Source organism: Acipenser ruthenus, chromosome 6, assembly GCF_902713425.1.
Source record: "Acipenser ruthenus chromosome 6, fAciRut3.2 maternal haplotype, whole genome shotgun sequence".
NCBI lineage: Eukaryota > Metazoa > Chordata > Actinopteri > Acipenseriformes > Acipenseridae > Acipenser > Acipenser ruthenus.
The window spans coordinates 14,889,389-14,910,276 of record NC_081194.1 but is presented as its reverse complement, the minus strand read 5'-3'; the positions used below and the strand labels follow the sequence as shown (position 1 = coordinate 14,910,276).

Below are 20,888 nucleotides of genomic sequence, written 5' to 3'. Positions count from 1 at the left end.
GTATTATATTTTACAAATTTTAAAATTGCAAACAATGGGGTTCTGAGCTTAACCTATTGAAAATGCAAACAACTTACAAAATATTGTTAAACTGTAAATTCATTCTATCCCTTTAAAAACAGAATGATAATGTTCGTACAGAATGTTCTGTATTATAAGGCCAAAGTACATGGCTGGAAGGCAACCCACAGGCTTGTTCTTTAGATACCTGTGGTAAGGACAGCGTCACTGGCAAGGCGTGTTACTCCCAGGAAGCAGAAACAGACAGACGCTGCAGGTTACATGCTAATGCACACTTTATTAAACACATACAAACACTAAACAAAACACATTAACAAACAAAAAGGCACAAGGGCCAAAAGAAAAGGTCTATACAAAAACACGGACACGGACATAAGCACAGCAACACAGACCTCCATCTCTGTCACCAACATTAATTCTAACATTAACACCCGTGATCACCTTTCTTATACACCTGTGGCTGGAGCCTAATTAATTATTGATCATTGTCAACCCAATATTCCCCACACATACACACCCCCGTGCACCGGCAGGGCTTTCACAGTGCCACAATATCCCAAGGCCTTGCGTCTGCGTATACTTTTAAAAACAAAAAACCTAATGAGTTCTAATTTGTAACCAAGTTTATTATCTCTACTGTGGAACAAAAAAGGACAGGATTGTCTGACTACCATCTGTTGGATTAACCCTTCACCCTACAGCAGCAGTTTAAAGTTGCATAACTGTCAGAAGGCATTTTCACAGGCTTGCTTTTTCAGAGCCAAGACAGATATCTTCCGAGAAGCGCAATGCCTCAAAAGCAGAGAGATTTGCAAGTGTAAAATCTTTGTGTAAGCATTTGGCTTAAAATCTATTTGGCTGCACTGTACTTATTTAACTCCAAGGGCAAATTTATAAAATGCTAAGGAGGGATACTATCTGAATGGTTTTAGCAGTGTTTCCTAGATCTGATTCAATAGACCCCAATGTTTTTGTTTTTCTAGGTAGAAATAACACAGAAAATCAATAAGCATGGTTTATGGACACACATTTTTATGTTTGTATTTGTGGATGTTTGTGTTATTTAAAGGGGAACTGTAATTTAAATGAATACATAACCATTTCAATAGAAAACATGTTAACTAAAGCTTTTGACGCATTTTCAGCCTCTCCTTGAGCAGTATATCGTATAAAAACCATTATTGTATTGGAGCTCTCTTCCGTCGTGCTTTGTGTGACGTCCTGTCGTTGACTCGCTCTATAGTCACACATTAGTATTCTATTGAGCGTATGTCTCGTTCCTATAGTATGGAGCCATTGTTTTGTTATGACCGCCGTTTGATGGTTTAAAGGCTTAGGCACACAAAAATACTTTTTGTTACTGTTTTCCTTTTGTTATTTTTGCACCCGAGCGCTTTGCATTCTGACATAACTCACCCTGCCGGCGTTCACTGGTGTGGGTGGCTGTCAACGATATGACGTAACAGCGGCGCCAGAAAGGATCCAATATGATGGCGGCCTGCATTTCCAGCTGAACCAGAAAGCTGACACAAAAATTGAAATACTGGCCAAACGCTTGACTTTTTGACAAAATTGGCGCAGCGAGATGCATTTGTTATGTTATGTATAGCATTTAGAGAGCCTTGTTATTTTGAGTACAGTTCCCCTTCAAGCCTGCAGCAATTTCCTCCTTGCCTCAAGAACCACTGGTCTGCTCTGCATAGTTGAAGTGAATACTTATTTTTCAAAAGTCTAGTATAACATGAAACCCTTTTGAGTCACGATACAAAACTGAAAAATTAAAATACAAATTGATGAAAAGAATATATAATAAAAACTACTAACGATAAAATGTACTTTCACTGACACAAAGCAGAACCAGTAAATCTGAATGGAGCTTATTAAATTAATTGAGGGAGAAGAGGAATTGCATTAGGTATGCCCTGTGACTGCAAAGGTGATTTCTTTTGTTAAAGGTGCTAAATCTTGCAGAAATTTAAACCTGAATTAGTTACATTTCTGGACTGCTTTCAAGTACTGTACAGTGCCATTCTGTTAGTGCATCACCACTACACAAGTGTAAATGCCCTACAATGGAGGGATATATATATGCACTTGTTGCCTGGGTGAGTGCACTGTGTGTTATGTGCGTAGTGGTCATTTTATTCTGAAAATGTCTGAATTAAATCTTTGTACACTTTGAGATTTAAACATTTGCAATTGCTTTTGACTTTGCAGATGGCTCCAATCCGTACACCTTGAAACTCTGTTTCTCTACATCTTCTCATCTATAAGACAAGGCAAGGGTCCGCCCACAGCAGGAGAAGCTTGTAGGAACTACTGCTGGAGTGCCAGTGGCCACCCTGGCTGTTGAATGGGAAGAGATGAGATAAAGTTGCCTTTTCTTACCTTCATTCACATTTAAAGTGTATTTTAACCATGAAGGAGGATGATGAGGAAATTCCAAAAGAAGTACAAAACTCTGAAGATGATATTCTCTTTAAAAAGGACCTCTTCTTGTATAATCTGGGGCACAACAGGCATTAGGAATGTCGAGGGAGAACTGCCACCAGTTTTAATGCTGTGACCTTGTCGGTTAAGTCTGTTCAAGCACTTTTTTAAGAGAACTTTGTTGCTGTTGTATGGTTCAGCTGTTATCATTTCCTAGAGGGCCACATAGAAATTATTCTCAGATGTCTGTTTAAATCAATTTTATTGAGCTATAGTCAGCACTATTATAACATTTTAAAATCATAATTAAAAAAAATGGTTGCCTAAATCCCAGACTTAAGCTTGCACTTAAAAGAACAACATGTTTATAAGTGTTAACAATTAGGCTGCTTAGGGGCTCCTGAGTGGCACATCCAGTAAAGGCGCTCCTCGTGGAGTGCAGGATGTGCCCTATAGTCTGGACGTCGCGAGTTTGAGTCCAGGCTATTCCTTTGCCGACCGAGGACGGGAGCTTCCAGGGGGTGGCGCTCAATTGTCCGAGCGCCGCCCAGGGAGAGGGAGGGTTAGGTCGGCCAGGGTGTCCTTGGCTCACCGCTCACCAGCGACCCCTGTAGTCTGGCCGTTCGCCTGCGGGCTTGCCTGTAAGCTGCCCGAGAGCTGCATTGTCCTCCGACGCTGTAGCTCTTGGGTGGCTGCATGGTGTCCGCAGTGTGAAAAAAAGCGGTCAGCTGACGGCACACGCTTCAGAGGACAGCGTGTTTCATCTTCGCCCTCCCGAGTCAGCGCAGGGGTGGTAGCGGTGAGCTGAGCCTAAAAATAATTGGCCACTTCAAATTGGGGAGAAAATAATAAAAAAATAATTGGCAAAATAAAAGAAAATTAGGCTGCTTTGTAATATACAGAGGTGTATAATATTTGTGGTGGGCGGTGTTATTATCAATCTAATTTAAAGCTTGATGTCTAAAAATAAGTAATATAACTAGTTTTGTTAAAAACAGGTACTTTGATCTGACTTGAGACTGTATTTGTACAATGTTTACACAAGTTCTTGGTTTGTGTAGTTCAGTGTTTTGACAGCACCGTTTAAATGTTTTTATTTGGCATGTCGCCATGTATGAAGTTTTCACTGTGAGCATGAAGATCATTAAAAACATTTGCCAGACAATTTAGGCTTCTTTATTTTTTGTATCTGTGTCACAAATTTGTGACTTTTTAATGTCACACATCACACAGAAGTTGGGAAAATGTTGTGCTTCAGAAATGTCCAGACTGTTCTTAAAACTTCAAGTAGTTTGAGAGATAAAATGAAGTGTGCTTTTGCATCATCAAGTGGATCATTAAGAGGAGTGCTGATGTCCCACGAAATTAAACTTGGTATCAGTTTCGCAGTGTGCTTTGCTGCAGGGCTCTGTGCTGTTTCTACTGGTAGCACTAATGTAGTTTCTCCCTAATGCCACAGGGTTAAGTGCTTCTACAGAACTGTACACTATATGAGGTCTGAAGTGTCTGGTTTAATTGAGGTCTAACAGCTCTGAATCAATCCAAGAAAAATATAAGAAACACACCCTGACCCTGTGAGTGAACATGGCTAGGAAAATAACTTCACATGGAAACTATGGAAACACCTACCATATATAACAGACACTTTTGTCTAAATGGGTTGTCCTTAAAATGATTAATATGTTTTGCAAAGTTATGTTTTAAAAGTTATTAATAGTATTTAAGTTATATTTGTATATAAATGTTTATAATAGATGTTTTCTAGTTTATTGTTACACATCAGGTAAGATACAATGTTGTTTAATGACTAACTGCTTTAGCTTTGAAGTTTAGTCAACACAAATTAACCCAGAGAGGTCAACCCTATGATCTAACCGTATGAAATCTCTTTCACAACATTGGGCCTGGTAACCTGGTAACTCTTCTGTATACACAGTCTCGGCTATAGTTTTATCGGGAGAGAATTTCCCAGACTGAGGTCACTCAGGTACCCTTTTGGTGTCTAGGGATTATAAAGTTTTTCAGAGATCATTCAGCATTTCAAGACTGGGGTCAGCTGTAGAGTAGAATAAGAAAGTTGATTAATTAACTATGAAAAACCAACAGCCTGCTTTTAGAGTAACAGCCACTTTAGAGGAAAACAATAAGAGTTCTTCAGAGGTTATTATGCCAATGGGGCTGAAACCTGAGGACAGGTTAACTCTGATGCCCTTTACTGACAAGGAATCTTCAATAGGAAACCCTAGAAACAATCAGGTTATCCCAGAGGGCTGTGAGCCAGGAGCACTCCCCTGGAAACACAGCGAGGACATCAACAGGAAGACAGCTGGAATTGTGGGAGCCATCCCCATCATGACCACGCCATTGGCTGTCATCTGCTTGCTGCTCAACATCGTCATACCAGGAACAGGTAATGAAACATGCAGACATATTTTTACAATGTAACTGTTGATTTAAGTTTAATTTACAAATAGACACACTAACAAACGTTTTGACGAAGTATTTCTGATTTAAGCATATATTTCCATATTGCATCCATCCCCACTATAAATGTCCCATTGACTCAGATTAGCTTTAGTACCATGGCCTCTGCATATTCTTCTATTTTAATTTCTATTTTAATTTGTGAGCAGCATTACAGATATTGGGGAACATTCATCTGTTCTTTTTTTTGTAATTAGGTTTTCATTGTAATTGATCTGTATTTTTAACATGACCTTATATTCTTCTGTGGTTCCCCAGGACCTCCTTTTAAATGAGTTGTGAGACTCAATATAGATTTTTTCTGGTAAAATAATTAAAGCTTGAAATAGGTCGTTGTCTCACTTCCAGTATCTATAAAAAGACATATCGAGTTGCTAGTAGGGACCAAGGTTAATTCAGCTTCCACTTGCAGCCACACAGCAAATACAGGATTCGGAGATACTCTTTTTGGATACCTTTTCACCCTTCCCTGCTCTCGGTATATGCTGCCACAAAAAGGATCCACTGAAATTGCTACCATTTCCAGTAAAGCTGTAGATCTAGGTTTAATAGATTAAACATTTCAACCTTCTGTGGAAACGATTGTTTACTGTTTAAACTCATACACATACACAAAAAAAATTCAAATTGATTAATATTTGTAGTCATCTTAATAATGTTCTTTAGTTTTTATTTCAAATGTTACTTTAATTTTCGTATACAGTATTCAATGAAAAGTGGTTTACAATTAAAAGAAAAAAAACTTGAAAATGTCCTCATAGAAGAGGACATTTTTGGTTAAACTTTTAGTAAAATACAGACCTTTTTAAACAATTTAAACTGTTACAGCCTTAATTTCCAGATGTGAAAAAAGCTAAATAGTTAAGAGGTGCTGCCTTTGCAGGTATGTAGAGCACTTGAAGATTAAATTGTCAATTGCAACAACTTAAAAAAAAAAATCTGCTAGTACAGTAACAGAGAGGAACCAAGAAATCAAGAAAACATGCAGTGGTCATCAATGAAAAAAACCAAAAAAAATACAAGGTCATTAAAAAATACAGACCAGTGTGAATCTAGGCTAACAGGCCTTGTGTAAAAGATGTTTCTGGAGAGAAATGAGCTGAACATGTTACTTTCATTATCATATATTCTGGAAGATTGATTATGTAAACCTAAGAGATAAATCGCACAGCCAGCTGCAGTTGTGTAAAGGAGATAATCACAAATAAGGCATGGCAAACACTGGGTTATTTTCCTTTATCAAACTTAAATCTTCTTGTTTGTAAATGTGTATGATTTATATAAACATGTAGATATATTTTACTGTCAATAAGAGTAACTTTGACCAGGACGTACAAAATCATGCTTGAGTTTCTCTTTGAGTGCTAGTGAAACAGATATCTGTGTAAGAAGCTGCAACCTGACATAATCCCAGCTAGTGATTTAGATTGCGAGACACACTGCAGTTGAACCCAGTGACTGAACTGCTGCAGTGCCCTGCTATACCAAGCTGGCACAGCACTGCAGTCTTCCCTTTGGAAGTGTCAGCTGTTTGGAATTACCTAACAGCAATAGAGCACTGAAGTCACTGATACAGGCTTCTTACTAGAGCTGTTAGAAGTTGTATTCTGCCCACTGTTTTATTGCTGCTGTAAAATTATCATTTGTTGTTTACCTGTGACAGCAACATTCTTGATGAAGGTTCAGTGGTAACACTTGATATAAAGGGCTTGAAATTCAAACGTTACTTTTAATTCAGCCATTTTTTCCAAGTGTTATTTCCTTTCTTGTGAGGACACTCCACAAACACACCAGTGCATTTCAAATGCATTTACTAGAAAGCTTCATTGATGCTAGATTTGGATTTTCCAAAAAAACTTTTTCCTAGCTCAACTTTAATTGAATTGGGCCCTAACTGTTATATTTTTCAGCTCCACCGCCCATCTCCAAACACATAAATGTCTGCCAGAGTATGACAAACTACGCATGATCCGGTGTGTTGTTGGCTAAGGCTTTTTACAGCTTAAGGCATGTGGTCTTAACAATGATTTACTATTTATGTCCAAAGAGATACATCATATTAACAAGATTAAATACAATATATGAAGGCTTTTCATCAATTAAAAAAATGATAATGCTTTTGAGATACTTGAGATTTTCCCCACAGTCCACACAATCACTGGCTTGTACTTCAATCATCACTCATTTTTCTACAGAAGAGAGAAAATGAAATAGATCTTTAATATAAGGGCCAAAAGACTAAACTCTCCAAATCGCAAGTCTGCTAAAATACTGAGGGCATTTATACAGCATTGCAAAAGCTAAAATTACATAAACAACCCAGATAAAAGATGTCAGCTGTGTGAAAGTAATCAACATTAATCTTTTTTCAGCCTTAATGCTGCTTTGATAAAAAACCCAGTTTGATTAAAAAAAATGGAGCATTGTTGGCATTTATCCCCAAAATCTCTTTTACATTTTTAATAGATTTATTCCATCTTGCAATTACACGTTGGTAAATCGAATTGCACAGGATATAATGACCAACTTGCCTGTTTTGAGTTGCTCCTACTTCTGAAAAGCTTTGTGTGGCCTTCTGTTGGTAATTTCTATTATATAGAGAATCATAACAAGTTTCATTGTCTGTGAACCAACCACCACAATGTGTTTTTCAAATTAGAGACACTGGAGTGTTACTGGAGAGTTACTTAGACTGCACTAAACAGCAACACAGTGAAAAGATGAGAACAGATTCTTTATGAATATGTGTGTGCAGGTTATCCAGCAGAAGAAGAAAAGATGGAATTTCAATTGATCCAAGGGGTGTTTTTAGATTAAGATTTTGCAGAAGGTTCTTCATCGACTGAACATTAGAAGGTTCAGATGACGTTTGGAAAGCCAGGGAGTCTGACCATGATGGCTTTATGCATTGCATATTCTAGCCACAGTGGCAACAGCTTCTGTATAGCTGCATACAAAGACAAAAGAGCCCTGTTTTTAGAACCCCATTTTAAGTTCTTCCCATTCTGTTTTGCAATCGGTTCTTGTTACCATAAATGCTGAGAGGAGGAATTTGATATATTTTAACATGAAACTTAAAGAGTAACTTATAAATTTAAAGTCTATTTCAAAATATCCGCTGTAGTGCACTAGGATTTGAGATCTGTCCTCTAAATCAATGCAGGAAGAGCAATTGAATGTTCCCCGATGTGTTCCCTGTTTGACAATGTGGGCAATAATCCTTATACTATCAGTGCACTAGAGCGGACATTTTGAAGTTATAAGTGTAAAATGGATGTTAACAATGAAAAGAACAATTACAGGTACGTTATTTAAACAGTTGTAGCAACACGTGGGGATGTGTAACGCTATATTTTTCGGAACCCCGCTACTTACTCTTTGTGAGTTTTAAGACTATAGTACAATTGTATTTACTTTGACATTCAACCTGACTTTTTACAGTATGACTATTTCCCTGGTCACTGTACCACTAGCAAGCTTGCTGTAGCTACACTATGTTGAGAAAGGCTATAAATTATGAGCGTTGCATACAAAATGGCATTAAAATAGACCTTATTTGGCATAGACCTTCAGGCAAAGCTCAGCCCTCTTGTGTCATTGTGCCATACCTGAGTCTTCTTTATTTTATCAGTTGAATCAGATTATGGAGATACAATCTGTGAACAGCCACACCACTATGTGAAGAATTATTGGAAAGTTTGCAGTGAATCACAACCAATACTGCAGTTCACTGCATTAAATTCTACATCAATGGAAATCAAACACACTACTTCTGGTGGGGTGACCTTCTGAATTCATGCCACTACAATCAAGTACCATGTTACTGTACAAGTAACACTGGAGCCCGTTAGTGTCTGCAGCACCTCACGTTTACTGTTTCGAGGAAGGGGAGCTGGTTTTAAGTGTTTCCTGCCTCGTTTTAAAGGGTATATAAGAACCTTTTTATTTTATTGTGTTGCTACAACTGTTTATGTAAGGTGTGTGTATTGTTTTAATTATTTTTTTTTACATTTTGACCACTTTTTAAAATTTTTAAATTGCATTCACTGCCTCAAGATGGCTTCACATGGACCTATCAGAACTACATTTCCCATCATCCTCCTGCTCACATATGTAACTGAGATGGATTTACCAGTGAGCAGGAGGATGATAGGAAATGTAGTTCTGAGAGGTCCATGCAGGTGAAGCCATCTTGAGGCAGGGAATGCAATTTAAAGATTTAAAAAATCACACAATACACACACCTTACTTAAACAGTTGTAGCAACACATGGAAGGTCCTTATATACCCGTTAAGTGTCTTTCCAGGTTGTTTGAGCACTGTGGGTGGTCTGTCAGGTAATGAAGGCAATGGTTCATTATTCCCAAGGAGATTAAGAAATAAGAGGGATACTCACTCTGCTGCAGTATATACTGGAAGTGGATAATGATCAAACAATACAAGCTCTAAATACATTTCAGGAAGCTGTAGTGTTCCGATTTCCTTTAGTGAGGGATATGTTGCCTCTACATCAACAAACATGTATTATTTAATTTGTTATCTTTCAACACTACTGGTGCTCTTTTCATACAATATCGTATCCTGTAAATTGATTTGTAGAACTGTTGGTAGAAGTGTTTTTATAAATATAAATATCAAATTACATCAAAATCTGTTATTTTTACGATAATATAAAATCAATGTTATATTTCCACTGATGTAACAGGAGAACAGCAATTATACAGCTGCAACAAAGTCGGCAACTGCTAGCCAGCAATGCAGTATGTGACCCTGTTTCAACTGGAAAATGAAACCAAAATGTTATAGGGTGCAATTAAGTGGCTTTAGTGTACCTGCTGTAATTAAGCAGAAAGGACTCCAGGATATGTTCAGCTGATCTAAACACTGCCACTACTGTAGATCAGTCAAAAGTGTACCAAGTTTAACCATCAACTCTAACTGTCCACAGGACTCTCTAATATATTGTTTTTAAAAGCAATGGTATTTAAGACTGCAGGTACAGGACCAGTATCAATTTTCCGGTGGAACACAAGTACTGTATTGTGGTAACATGACTTGTTATGTTTGTGGGTGCTTGTCAAAGAGAAGAGGCTTTGCTGGTGTTTCATGTCAGCGCATACTGTGCACATTTGAGACAGGACAGGTTTTTAAATTGGCCGTAAAACTGAAATTAGTAGGACTAGGGATGGATCTCTCCCAGGAGGTAGAAGGTGTGTATTGTACATTAGCAGGAAGCTGCTTGCATGAGAGACTCAGGGACCAGGTATGCTCTAATCAAGAAGGAATGCCTAGCCATCATAAAAGAAAAAAATGAACCGAAAGCAAGCGTCTGTGTGCCTCTCTTCCTGTGTGTGTGGGCCCGACCGCCCACATGCAGTTTTTATAAAGTGTCCCAAACAAACGGCGACCTCGCGTGGGCCCCAATTCTGCTGGGGACCCTACACTATAGCATCATTTGCATATAGGTTAATCCAGCCCTGGGAGTAACCTGTAAACAAAGGGAGGACACTTCATTATTAACAACTTGTATATAAATGTGTTACTGACCTGGCAACCTCTAGTCTGACCTGCTGATTCACTCAGTACTCATTAAGATCACCCTCATTTCCAAATAGCCAAATTTTCCAAAGGAGAGCATTTATTTGCATACTGAGCAAGAAAAAACAAACCTTCAGGATTTTATTAACCTCACAGAGGATTTCAAACAGATAAAAGTAAACCCTTTTAAAGATAAAATCACACTCCAGAGTACAGAGCTGTGTCAAATAGAATTTAAAATGCTTGTGCGATAGCCAAATGTTGGGACCACATCTCTAAATTTGAAAAGCAATTTCCTGTAACTGTGGACTGTCACCTACAGCTGGCCACTGCGCCACACTTACAACAGCAACACCACTGCGTGTCTGTCAGACATCATCCCTGCCACCAAGGTGTGTTCTTTTATAGAAACCTTGGTCCTCTATCCCGCTGCTCTTCGTTGTGTGAGTGTGATACTCTGCTGTTTTCCAGGTACAGTGTTGTCTGGTCTGACCCTGCTCTGCCGTCCGGTGCCCTCAGCACTGGCAGGAGGAGTGGGGGGCAGCGATGAGAGGCTGGCTCTGGTGTGTCTCAACCTGTGGGTGGGGCTCGCTCAGCTCTTCACTGTCACCTTCCTGCTCATTGGCTGGGTCTGGAGCATCACCTGGGGAGTCATCATGCTGAGTCTCTCCTGTACGTATCCATCACATACTCCTTTCGTTTGTTATTAATGTATATATCAGCCCACCTTACTTTATAAACCCACAGCCACCACTGAAAATTAGGTATATATTTTTTAACTGTAGAAGTGCCATATTTTAAATGGTAGTGCTTATTACAGTAGCTGTACACCTAATATGTGGTTATTTCAAACCATGCTATAGTTTAAAAGAGATGACTTTCTGTCAACATTACTTAGCGTTTGGTTTGAGATTCAATTACAGCACTTATCTATATAACCTGATTTCCTATGTTCTTCCCATCTTTTCTTGTATGATTCCTACTGTTCTTATACAAATGCAAATCATCTCGGCACTAAAACTTGTGTGTGATTTTTTTCTTGTCTTTATTTACTGCATCACAATAAACCACTCCATCCACATTTCATTTGCTCTTACTGAAGCAGTGATTCAGGTTTGTTAACAAACATAAACAAATAATAATGTGTAAGTAAGGGTACAATTCAACTAACTCTAAACTGGGAAAATGTAGAGTTGTTTAACAGATACTGGACGATAAATAAAAATGGATGCATTGCACTGTTTTTTTTTCCTAAAACCCTTTTTCCTAGATACTGTATTAAATCAGGTCTTTAGTCCATAGGAGTGATCCTGTAGATACCTTTAACCTGTTAAACTATTTTTTATCATTCTCACTGTAATGTTATGAAAACCAATTTATCCATATTTCCCAATATGGGTGAGTATTCTTGTTGAACTCGTTTTCTTCAAAGACAAGCAAAATATAATTATAGTCACAGTGCTATGAGAACTAATTTATATTTCCCAATATGACTGACAATATTAATTCCTGTCCAGCGACTGTAAAAATCACAGTTCAGGACTACTAGATCTGACTTGTGAGTATGTGCATGTTAGCCATTGCCTGTAAAAATAAAATATTATTTATAGCAATTTACATATTGCAGCATTTTTGAAGGAGACAACAGGCAGCATTAAATACAGACTTTTTTAAAAAAACATGGAGGTGTCAGAAACAATGGGTAAAGGCAGAAATTAAAACAACATATATTATATATATATATATATATATATATATATATATATATATATATATATATATATGCATATATATATATATATATATATATGTTTGTGTGCACGTGTCTGTGTGTGAAGTAACTAATTCTACAGCATTTCTATAATTTTTCTGCAGCTCAAAGGAGGAGCGATCAGAACTCTGTACCAACGCAAACAGAGGCAACAGCATTCTCCACTTCAAGCAAGAGTGGTCGTTTCATGTAGTATTGGATCCACCGAGATGCACAAAATAGAATACGCCTCAGCAGGCCTATAAACTGTTCCAGTTTAATGCTTCAGAGTCCCCAGTGACATGCCTTCTTATCGCAGGGGCAGGGAGAGGGGAGGGAGAAGAGTATGTCACAACTGTACCGCTCTGATGAGCTCACATATCCTAGCTGCTTATATAATACCAGCACAATGTAGCCAAAAGTTATTTATACTGTAGTGGTGTTTTTTTTGTTTTATTTTATACGCACTTCTTTTTCATCCTTTTTGGGGTTTAAAATATATGTTGCCATTTATTTCATTTGTCAACTCGTAATACTCACATATAATGAAGGTGACGTTAAAAATGACTGGCATCACAGTTGACCAAAATGAAGGACATGATAAAAATGAATGATGGAAATATACACCCTTCTTCAGCACAGTCTGCAGTGGTTGAATTGCAGCAAGCTGCCGATTGCTTTTAAAGGCTAACAATTCTGTTGGCGGAGATCAACTGGACTTACAGTACTGGCCCGTATTTCTTGGAAGAAATTATATTTTGGTGTTATAAAATCTTTGTGTGAACACTGTCTAGCTAAATTGGTCAAAGCAAAATATGATCAAGTGGGCTCTGGTGGATTCAAATATTTTATTAAATAAATGACAATTGAGCCTCACCACGTAATTTGTTTGATTTGCCTGAACGATTTCAACCCTGGGATTCATACAGTTCTTTATATTGTTGTGTTTGAGTGCCTATAATATCAGCGTGTAGTATGTTTCTCGCACTTCTCTCTGCTAGTCAGGACAAAATGAACAGAGACAGGACAAAATAACTAGAAACACCTGCCTCTTATAGCAATTGCTTTTGTGTGAATGGGTAGTCCCTTACATGAACAATTTGTAATGCAAATGCCATTCCTGACATAAGCTCTGTAAAATATAAAACCCTGTTGCTAGTACATTTCAGTCACGACAGGAAATATACAATGACAGACTTTGATAGAGGGCTGATAGTAGGTACTTCTTTGATGCAGATTTCCACCCCTCATACCATGTTTCAACCCAACGGTATCAACAAAATGATACAATGACAAGAATCCTCTTCCTGACCATTTCAGTGAGCTATGTGATGTTATAGCCCTGACGATTTCTCAGGACATCCCCCTGGTTCCACTTAAACCTATTATTGTTAGTTGTTTTTAATTTCAAATTACCTCATAGCTACTATTTATAATCCAGAGTATGTGTTGTTTACGGGATAATGGCATTGCTGTGGCGTGTTACAAGATAAAAACGGAACTCCTCAGTTCCATTATTAAAGCCAGAGACTGGAAATCAAAGGCGTTATTTAAACAAAAGGGCTTCATCATTACCAAAGAACATGCCACAGCAATGCTATTATCACTACCACAGCTTTTTAGTTTTATTTATTTACTGTACCTCTGTTCATCTGAAATAATCATTGTAAATTGGGCAGCAGTGTGGAGTAGTGGTTAGGGCTCTGGACTCTTGACCGGAGGGTCGTGGGTTCAATCCCCAGTGGGGGACACTGCTGTTGTACCCTTGAGCAAGGTACTTTACCTAGATTGCTCCAGTAAAAACCCAACTGTATAAATGGGTAATTGTATATAAAAATAATGTGATATCTGTATAATGTATAATGTGATACCTTGTAACAATTGTAAGTCGCCCTGGATAAGGGCGTCTGCTAAGAAATAAATAATAATAATAATAATCCACTGAAAGAGTGCACTGGCATGTGGATATTCATTCAGGGGATAATCATGTAGATTACAGGAGCACAAGCTTTAAAATTAAGACTTTAAATAGCTGAATATGAGTATGTCCCACGAGGGAACGCCTCTCCTAAGCTGAGGCCTCTTTCAGCTCCTGCATGTGACCACTAAGCTGTGAACCAGACTGCATTACAACACAAACACAAGAGGACCTTTAAACATTTTGGCTGTTGTTTGTTTTGCTGTAATTATGTCTGGCCAGATTCACTACCATGCGCATGTACTCCAGTGCGAAGTTAGCACCTGTTTTTTGTAAAAAAATAAAATAGAATAAGGGAAAACAAACCAGTTATGATTCCGCACTAGCAAAACAATAATGCAAATATTTTCCTGGAGCTTTTCAAATCAGCCTGTAACTTTTTAAAAATATATTCCCTACTTCCAATATGTTCCCTGGTGTGCAGGATTAGTACATTAGTACTTTTTCACAGGACAGTGCAGATGGTTTAAAAATGCCTATGTCTGTAGAAGCACACATACATTGTACTGAGTCTTCCAAACCTGAAAACATCAGAAGTTTATTGCAATATAAGCCAGGTATCTGGGGAATAGGTACAAGTACAATGTTTGAAATAAATGTGTGCAGACAGTATTTGCCTGAACTTGGAGAGGCTGAGATGCTTGTACTGTAGAAAGTCATTTAAAAAGCAGATAGAATTAAAGGGGTTTGGAAGGAATTTGAAACCACTGGCATATGTTGGGGTTAGGGGAGGCTGACAAGTGGGCAGCATACAATCTGACAAAACTTGAAGTGCTCAAACTGGCATGAATTTACCAGTATCAGATGGTATTGGCCACAGTCTAAATGATTCTAGCTTGCCACTAAGTATGTGCAATGAATGTTATACATTAGAAGTGTCTATAAAGAATAGTGATTGGTTCAATAGTGAGTGGGTAAATATACAAGTAAATAAATCAGAATGGTCAAAATTAGTTGTAATAATGTTAACAATTATAAAATCCAGTCTACATGCTAATTTATCTAAATTCAATTGGTGTAGTTAAGTAAATCCCTGATACATTTTCCCTGTTTCTTTCATATAAGTGAGACAGTTCTAGTCTAATTCCAGTAAAGGTGGGTAAGCTGGAATTATCTGAACTAATTTCTTCTCTGTCAATTCCAGGTTCACAAAGCTTTAAAAAATCAGAGAGTCTGATATTGTTTCATCCCCACGTGTACCAAAACGGTACAACTCAAAATCAATTCACTATATGACCATTTGGAAAGTTTACCAAAAACGGTGGACCTACATAACCAGTCAAACTGCCTCCATTTGTGTGACCCATAGTATCCACTATAATTTGCTGGCAATTTTCAGTATTTTGTACTGTACTAACCACAACACACACATGAGCTCCTTTATCTAAAATAAGCATGTGAGAGGGTTCAGGAAACAGAATGGATTTGCACAACAGTGACTTATCTGAGCCACAAATAGCTGAGTGCAGAAACCTCAAAAGTCAGTAGATGCCATGTCTTCCATGACATTGGACAATAATGCTTATATAAAAGCTAACTATGAGGAAATACCTGTCTGACAGGTAAACCGGTGTGAAATATCTGATGTTTATTTTATTCTGAAAAAATCAAGAATCAAGAAAAGGGGTTTTGAAAACATGTCCCTTGGATCTGAATAAGACCTGGTGTATTTCTCCCCTTTCATCTACAGGATTTATATATAAACAGCAAATGGTTGTTGGTATAAAACCTATTCTAAATACAGTTTTGAAGGGAGAACAGACCCAGAACAGTTGGCCATAGCTTTTGCTAGTATCTTAACATCAGATTTAAAGAGGGACATGGGACATTTCTTTTAAATGTAATGTCAAATGATGTCCCATTGTTCACCTGCAGTGGATCAGGAATCTACTACACTATCTTAAATTTCTACATATATATATAAAACCTCCAGCAGCCTTCTTGACATATTTTGTACAGCTAAACTGACACGCCTTTGTCTTATTTGTTTTTATTCAGCTCTCTCTCGTTTCTCTTATGTTTAACTTAACAGCTCCAGTCTCTTTTTCACCAGTCTTTTGGTTATGAAAATATACATTTAAACCTTAAGGGAGTTCAAACAAGACAGCTAGATCTCGGGGGGCTTTAAAAAAACAATGTGGCCCTACTGAACCCTATACAGTGCAGTATAGCTGAACACCTGCAACTGACACATCAGATTTACAGGAATAATGCATCACTGCTGTGCTCAGTATATGTATTATGTAATATCACTTACATTATTCATTGACAGGCTAAAGAGAAGAGCGAATCACAGTGAATAGGCTCAGGACACACAGACCCACTTCACATTACAGCTGCAGCAATATAGCAATACATAAAACAAAAATGAAAGAGTTAATTGCCAAGCCTTTAAATATAATGTGCCTAGCACAGCAAGACCCTTTATCATTTGACTGGGCATTGTTTTATTTGTTTTAAGAAGCAAACAACAGTTTGATGAATATCAAGCTTTATTTTATTTTAAAAAATAAATCATGTGCTAGTGAATAGGACTCAGTGTTATTATTATTATTATTATTATTATTATTATTATTATTATTATTATTATTATTATTATTATTATTATTTATGTGGTGTTACAGGGCAGTACAGGGTTACCATGCAAGATTAATGTATCAATCAAAGACAAGCATTCAAGTGAGTAAAGGATTGTCATTGAATTATTAAACATACTATTAGGTATCTATGGTCAGGACTACGAATATCAAAATATGATATTTCGTTTTAACTTTAATAATAAAAAGATAGATCAGCATTTTCTATTTATAGCTTTTAAAAATAAAATCACCAAGCTTAAAACATTTGGAATGTATGACTGTAATTTGCCATGAACTGCACTGTGAGATCTATGCCATTTCCAGTTCACTTACTCTAGTGGTGATTATCATCAATCATGTGATTGCTGAAGCAGAAGCATTTATTGAGTTTTAGTTTCTTTTTCCTCTCCATTATGGTGGTTAATTCTTCCTTCAGCAGGATCAGCTTTGCAAAATACTTTCACTCTGCGCTTTCCCATGCGAAGGTGTGAGTGACTGGAAACTACATTAGTCTGTCAGAAGGGGTTGGAGCATTCTGTGGCCTTGAAATCCCACCAATGCATCTACTACCCAACTATAATGCACTGCCTCAAAGTGCATTTCATTCTTTAATTGTTTGTTTGTATAGCATATCAGCTCTCCTCAGTGTAAGGGTATTACCGGAAGAAAGGACATGTCATTAGATATTATCAGATAAATGGTGCATTTGAAGATGATGGCATCAAATAATTTAACCGCATTTATATATTTTTTAAATCATCAGTATAGGTCCTTCTAAGCCAGTGAAAAGGACAGATTCCTGCAGTTTCTGTCCTGTTTTGCCAAACTAAATGTGGATTCACAAAAAAAATTAATGGAGAAAATATACAGTCATTTAGCATGGGTGAAAGTTAAATTGTTATTAACAATGTTTTAACCTGTAATAATATAATTAATTTTGTATAATTATTTTAAACGAGTACTGTACAAACCAATACTTGTACATCTTATTAAGTTTATTAAGATTGTAACGTTATTAACATTGTTTTATTGCTCAGATAATTTTTGTATGTTTCTTGATTTTTTTTGGTGCTTGGCTCAGATACTGGTCCTGTAAATTGTGGTTGAATTTAAAGGTGAGTTCTGCCATTGGTGAATTCTGAACCCTAGAATACTGGAGTGCCTTGTCATAGAACACAGGCAAGAGCCATTAGGAACTCCATGCCACATCAAATGAGTCAAATTCTACAACATGTCAGAGTAGTGTTTTGGAAATGGCAAATGTGGCATTACAACAGCACTACAATGAGCTGGTGATACAGTGAAGGTTCCCTGTCTGTAAATCCTAGACATGAACTAGTACACAACACACTAATATCTGCATGCAAATGTCCATGGGTGTATATATAAAGGATACTAGCCACAGTGTAGTCATAAGTTGTCACTGCAGTTGCCTTTAGAACTCAGTTCTGGCATATTGTTCTCAAAATTGACTCTTTGGTGAACACACCTTTTCAAAATCTTCATTCAAATCAGGTATTTTACAAGGTGAGTGCCGCACATGCAAAATGTGGGTTACTGTTGGGTGAGGAAGGTGTGGTTGCTAGGCAACCACCCATGCCCTTTACTTCTGGCAATGCTGATATGAAAGAATAAAGTCCTCCCATGAACAATGCAGTGTGGTTAGAATGCACTTTAACTGCAGTACTAATATTCATAGTGATCTATTTGGCTGATATCACCTATATGCTACCTGAAATGGGGCTAAAGAAGCTGCCCTCCATGACTCCACAACCAGATGTGGACTCGCTGACATGTATTGGCTGGAAGGGATTCCTGTGGGAATGTGCCTGTAGAGTGACAGCTTCTGAATGGCATTGGTCACCAGTGGGAATACTAGCAGTTGATAGGATCTTATGAAATCTACACTGTTCTTTCAATAACAGCAGCTGTTTTCAGTAGACCCACAATATACAGTAGAACCCCACTTATCCTGCTTCAGGGAGGTGAAGTTAACAATGTCACGACTGTCACAGGTTAAAGGCAAACCCAATGCCATTATTTGCAAGAGGTTTTCATACTGCCTTTAGATTTGCATTTATGAAGCAGGTTTCCCAAGCTTATAGGATTGCTTGGGCTAATACATAATTCACGGCCTAATACCATTGTTGGAGCTGTTGCTGTTGACCTTTCATACAGAGGTGTTGAATTTGAAGATAACTATAGAACTTGTATACCAACTTTAGGAAATATGGTACAGTTTGAGAAATATTACCCATAACCAGAATCAGTAAATAGAGATTCCAGCAGACTGCTTATGTAATATGAAACCCATTACAGTACCACCACTGCTTATGAAGAAATCATATTATGAGAGAAAGCTTTGCATGTTAGTCATTTTAATTGAATCAGAGCACTTTAGCTTGGTCCAATGTGTGACAGTTGGATTACTGTGGCACAGTTATTGTGTGTTACATAAAAAAACTGTTTTTCAGATTTTATAATCCTTTGTAAAGAGGTGCATTTCTTTCCGTTGGGGTTCAGGATGTGTGAGCAAACAATGATTGAGAAAATAACCTTGGAAAAATAAATAAATGTTCACAAAGAATGATAGGCTCCAATCATTGGCAGAGATTTTTTATTTGCCTGAAGTTTTCAAGGATTTTTAATACGTGATGGCAAAATATATTTAAGGGTTCCTTAAAGTAATAACTCCACAGACTGCCAAAGAAGGAACTATGCCAGCAGAGCAAGATAGAAGTTACAAATGTAGTTGTTCAGACAGCAGCACTGTTAGTCAATGCACTCATTGGCAGTAATAATGAAAGCAGCTGACACATACTGCAATTACAGTGGGACAAAAGTCAAAATAACCTAGAAATGGATTCATGTGATTTTGGTGTACACCTTTTTCAAATTCTCTTTGTGTGCATTATCTGCTTGTCTGGTTTCAGGAGATATGTGCTGGAAACTACAGAACCAGCATTATAATTCATATTTAGGTGAGGAACTTCCTGTTACTGTTACTAACTTTAGCATAACAGAGGCAGAAGTGTTAAAGGGACTAGGAGCTCTTAAAATAGCTATAAAAAAGGCCAACAAGATGCTTGGATATATTGTGAAACATGTTGAATTTAAATCAAGGGAAGTAATGTTAAAACTTTACAATGCATTAGTAAGACCTCACCTAGAATATTGTGTTCAGTTCTGGTCACCTCGTTACAAAAATGATATTGCTGCTCTAGAAAGAGTGCAATGAAGAGCAACCAGAATTATCCCGGGTTTAAAAGGCATGTCGTATGCAGACAGGCTAAAAGAATTGAATCTATTCAGTCTTGAACAAAGAAGACTACGCGGCGATCTGATTCAAACATTCAAAATCCTAAAAGGTATAGACAATGTCGACCCAGGGGACTTCTTTGACCTAAAAAAAGAAACAAGGACCAGGGGTCACAAATGGAGATTAGATAAAGGGGCATTCAGAACAGAAAATAGGAGGCACTTTTTCACACAGAGAATTTTGAGGGTCTGGAACCAACTCCCCAGTAATGTTGTTGAAGCTGAAACCCTGGGATCCTTCAAGAAGCTGCTTGATGAGATTCTGGGATCAATAAGCTACTAACAACCAAAAGAGCAAGATGGGCTGAATGGCCTCCTCTCGTTTGTAAACTTTCTTATGTTCTTATGTTCTTATCATTACACTTGGTTTGTGCTGTCTTGAAAGTTAAGTGCCAGATGAATTACTGGGAACTTGAGGGTTTTGCGTCAGTCTGTGTGAATGTCTGTATGATAACCAGTACTGCTATTGATTGATTCAGTAAAAAAAAGCTCCCTTAGACCTAAGGTTTCAGAGTGCCACTGAGTACTGAGAAGTGATTCCTCAAAAATATATATTTGACAAAAATGAAACCCAAATTTAAAATGCTTAATTTCTAATGGGATTTTAACCTTGGGGCATAGTGGTCAAATCATGTAATTATGAGTTGTGGGATGTAATTCTGCAAGTGAAATCCAAATTTGCTGCTCCCTAATAGTAATAAATGTTATAAAACTTGTTAAAAACAACATAGATACTGGTAGGAGCATGTTAATTATAGTTCTGATAGATTCTTACTATTACTTACTATAG

General features: G+C 37.4%; 2 protein-coding genes across 2 annotated transcripts in view; both read left to right on the top strand.

Moving 5' to 3' along the window:
- LOC117411471 (heterogeneous nuclear ribonucleoprotein L-like) overlaps positions 1-3,616 on the top strand; it is a 32,801-nt gene extending 29,185 nt beyond the window's left edge. Inside the window, exon 13 of the mRNA XM_059025061.1 lies at positions 2,239-3,616. Within this exon, the coding sequence (XP_058881044.1) occupies positions 2,239-2,294 (56 nt within the window). The 3' untranslated portion in view covers positions 2,295-3,616. The remainder of the gene's footprint in view (positions 1-2,238) is intronic.
- Positions 3,617-4,370: 754 nt separating this feature from the next.
- On the top strand, positions 4,371-14,079 carry LOC131737260 (protein SPEC3-like). The gene is made up of 3 exons (XM_059025060.1): positions 4,371-4,861; positions 10,945-11,145; positions 12,349-14,079. The coding sequence occupies exons 1-3, from the start codon at positions 4,543-4,545 to the stop codon at positions 12,435-12,437; spliced, it is 609 nt and encodes a 202-aa protein (XP_058881043.1). The 5' UTR covers positions 4,371-4,542; the 3' UTR covers positions 12,438-14,079.
- Positions 14,080-20,888: the final 6,809 nt, after the last annotated feature.

Coding starts and splice junctions, on each gene's coding strand:
- LOC131737260 (XM_059025060.1), top strand. CDS start 4,543: ATGAAAAACCAACAGCCTGCTTTTAGAGTAACAGCCACTTTAGAGGAA. Junction 4,862..10,944: donor CATCGTCATACCAGGAACAG/GTAATGAAACAT, acceptor GCTGTTTTCCAG/GTACAGTGTTGTCTGGTCTG. Junction 11,146..12,348: donor CATCATGCTGAGTCTCTCCT/GTACGTATCCAT, acceptor ATTTTTCTGCAG/CTCAAAGGAGGAGCGATCAG.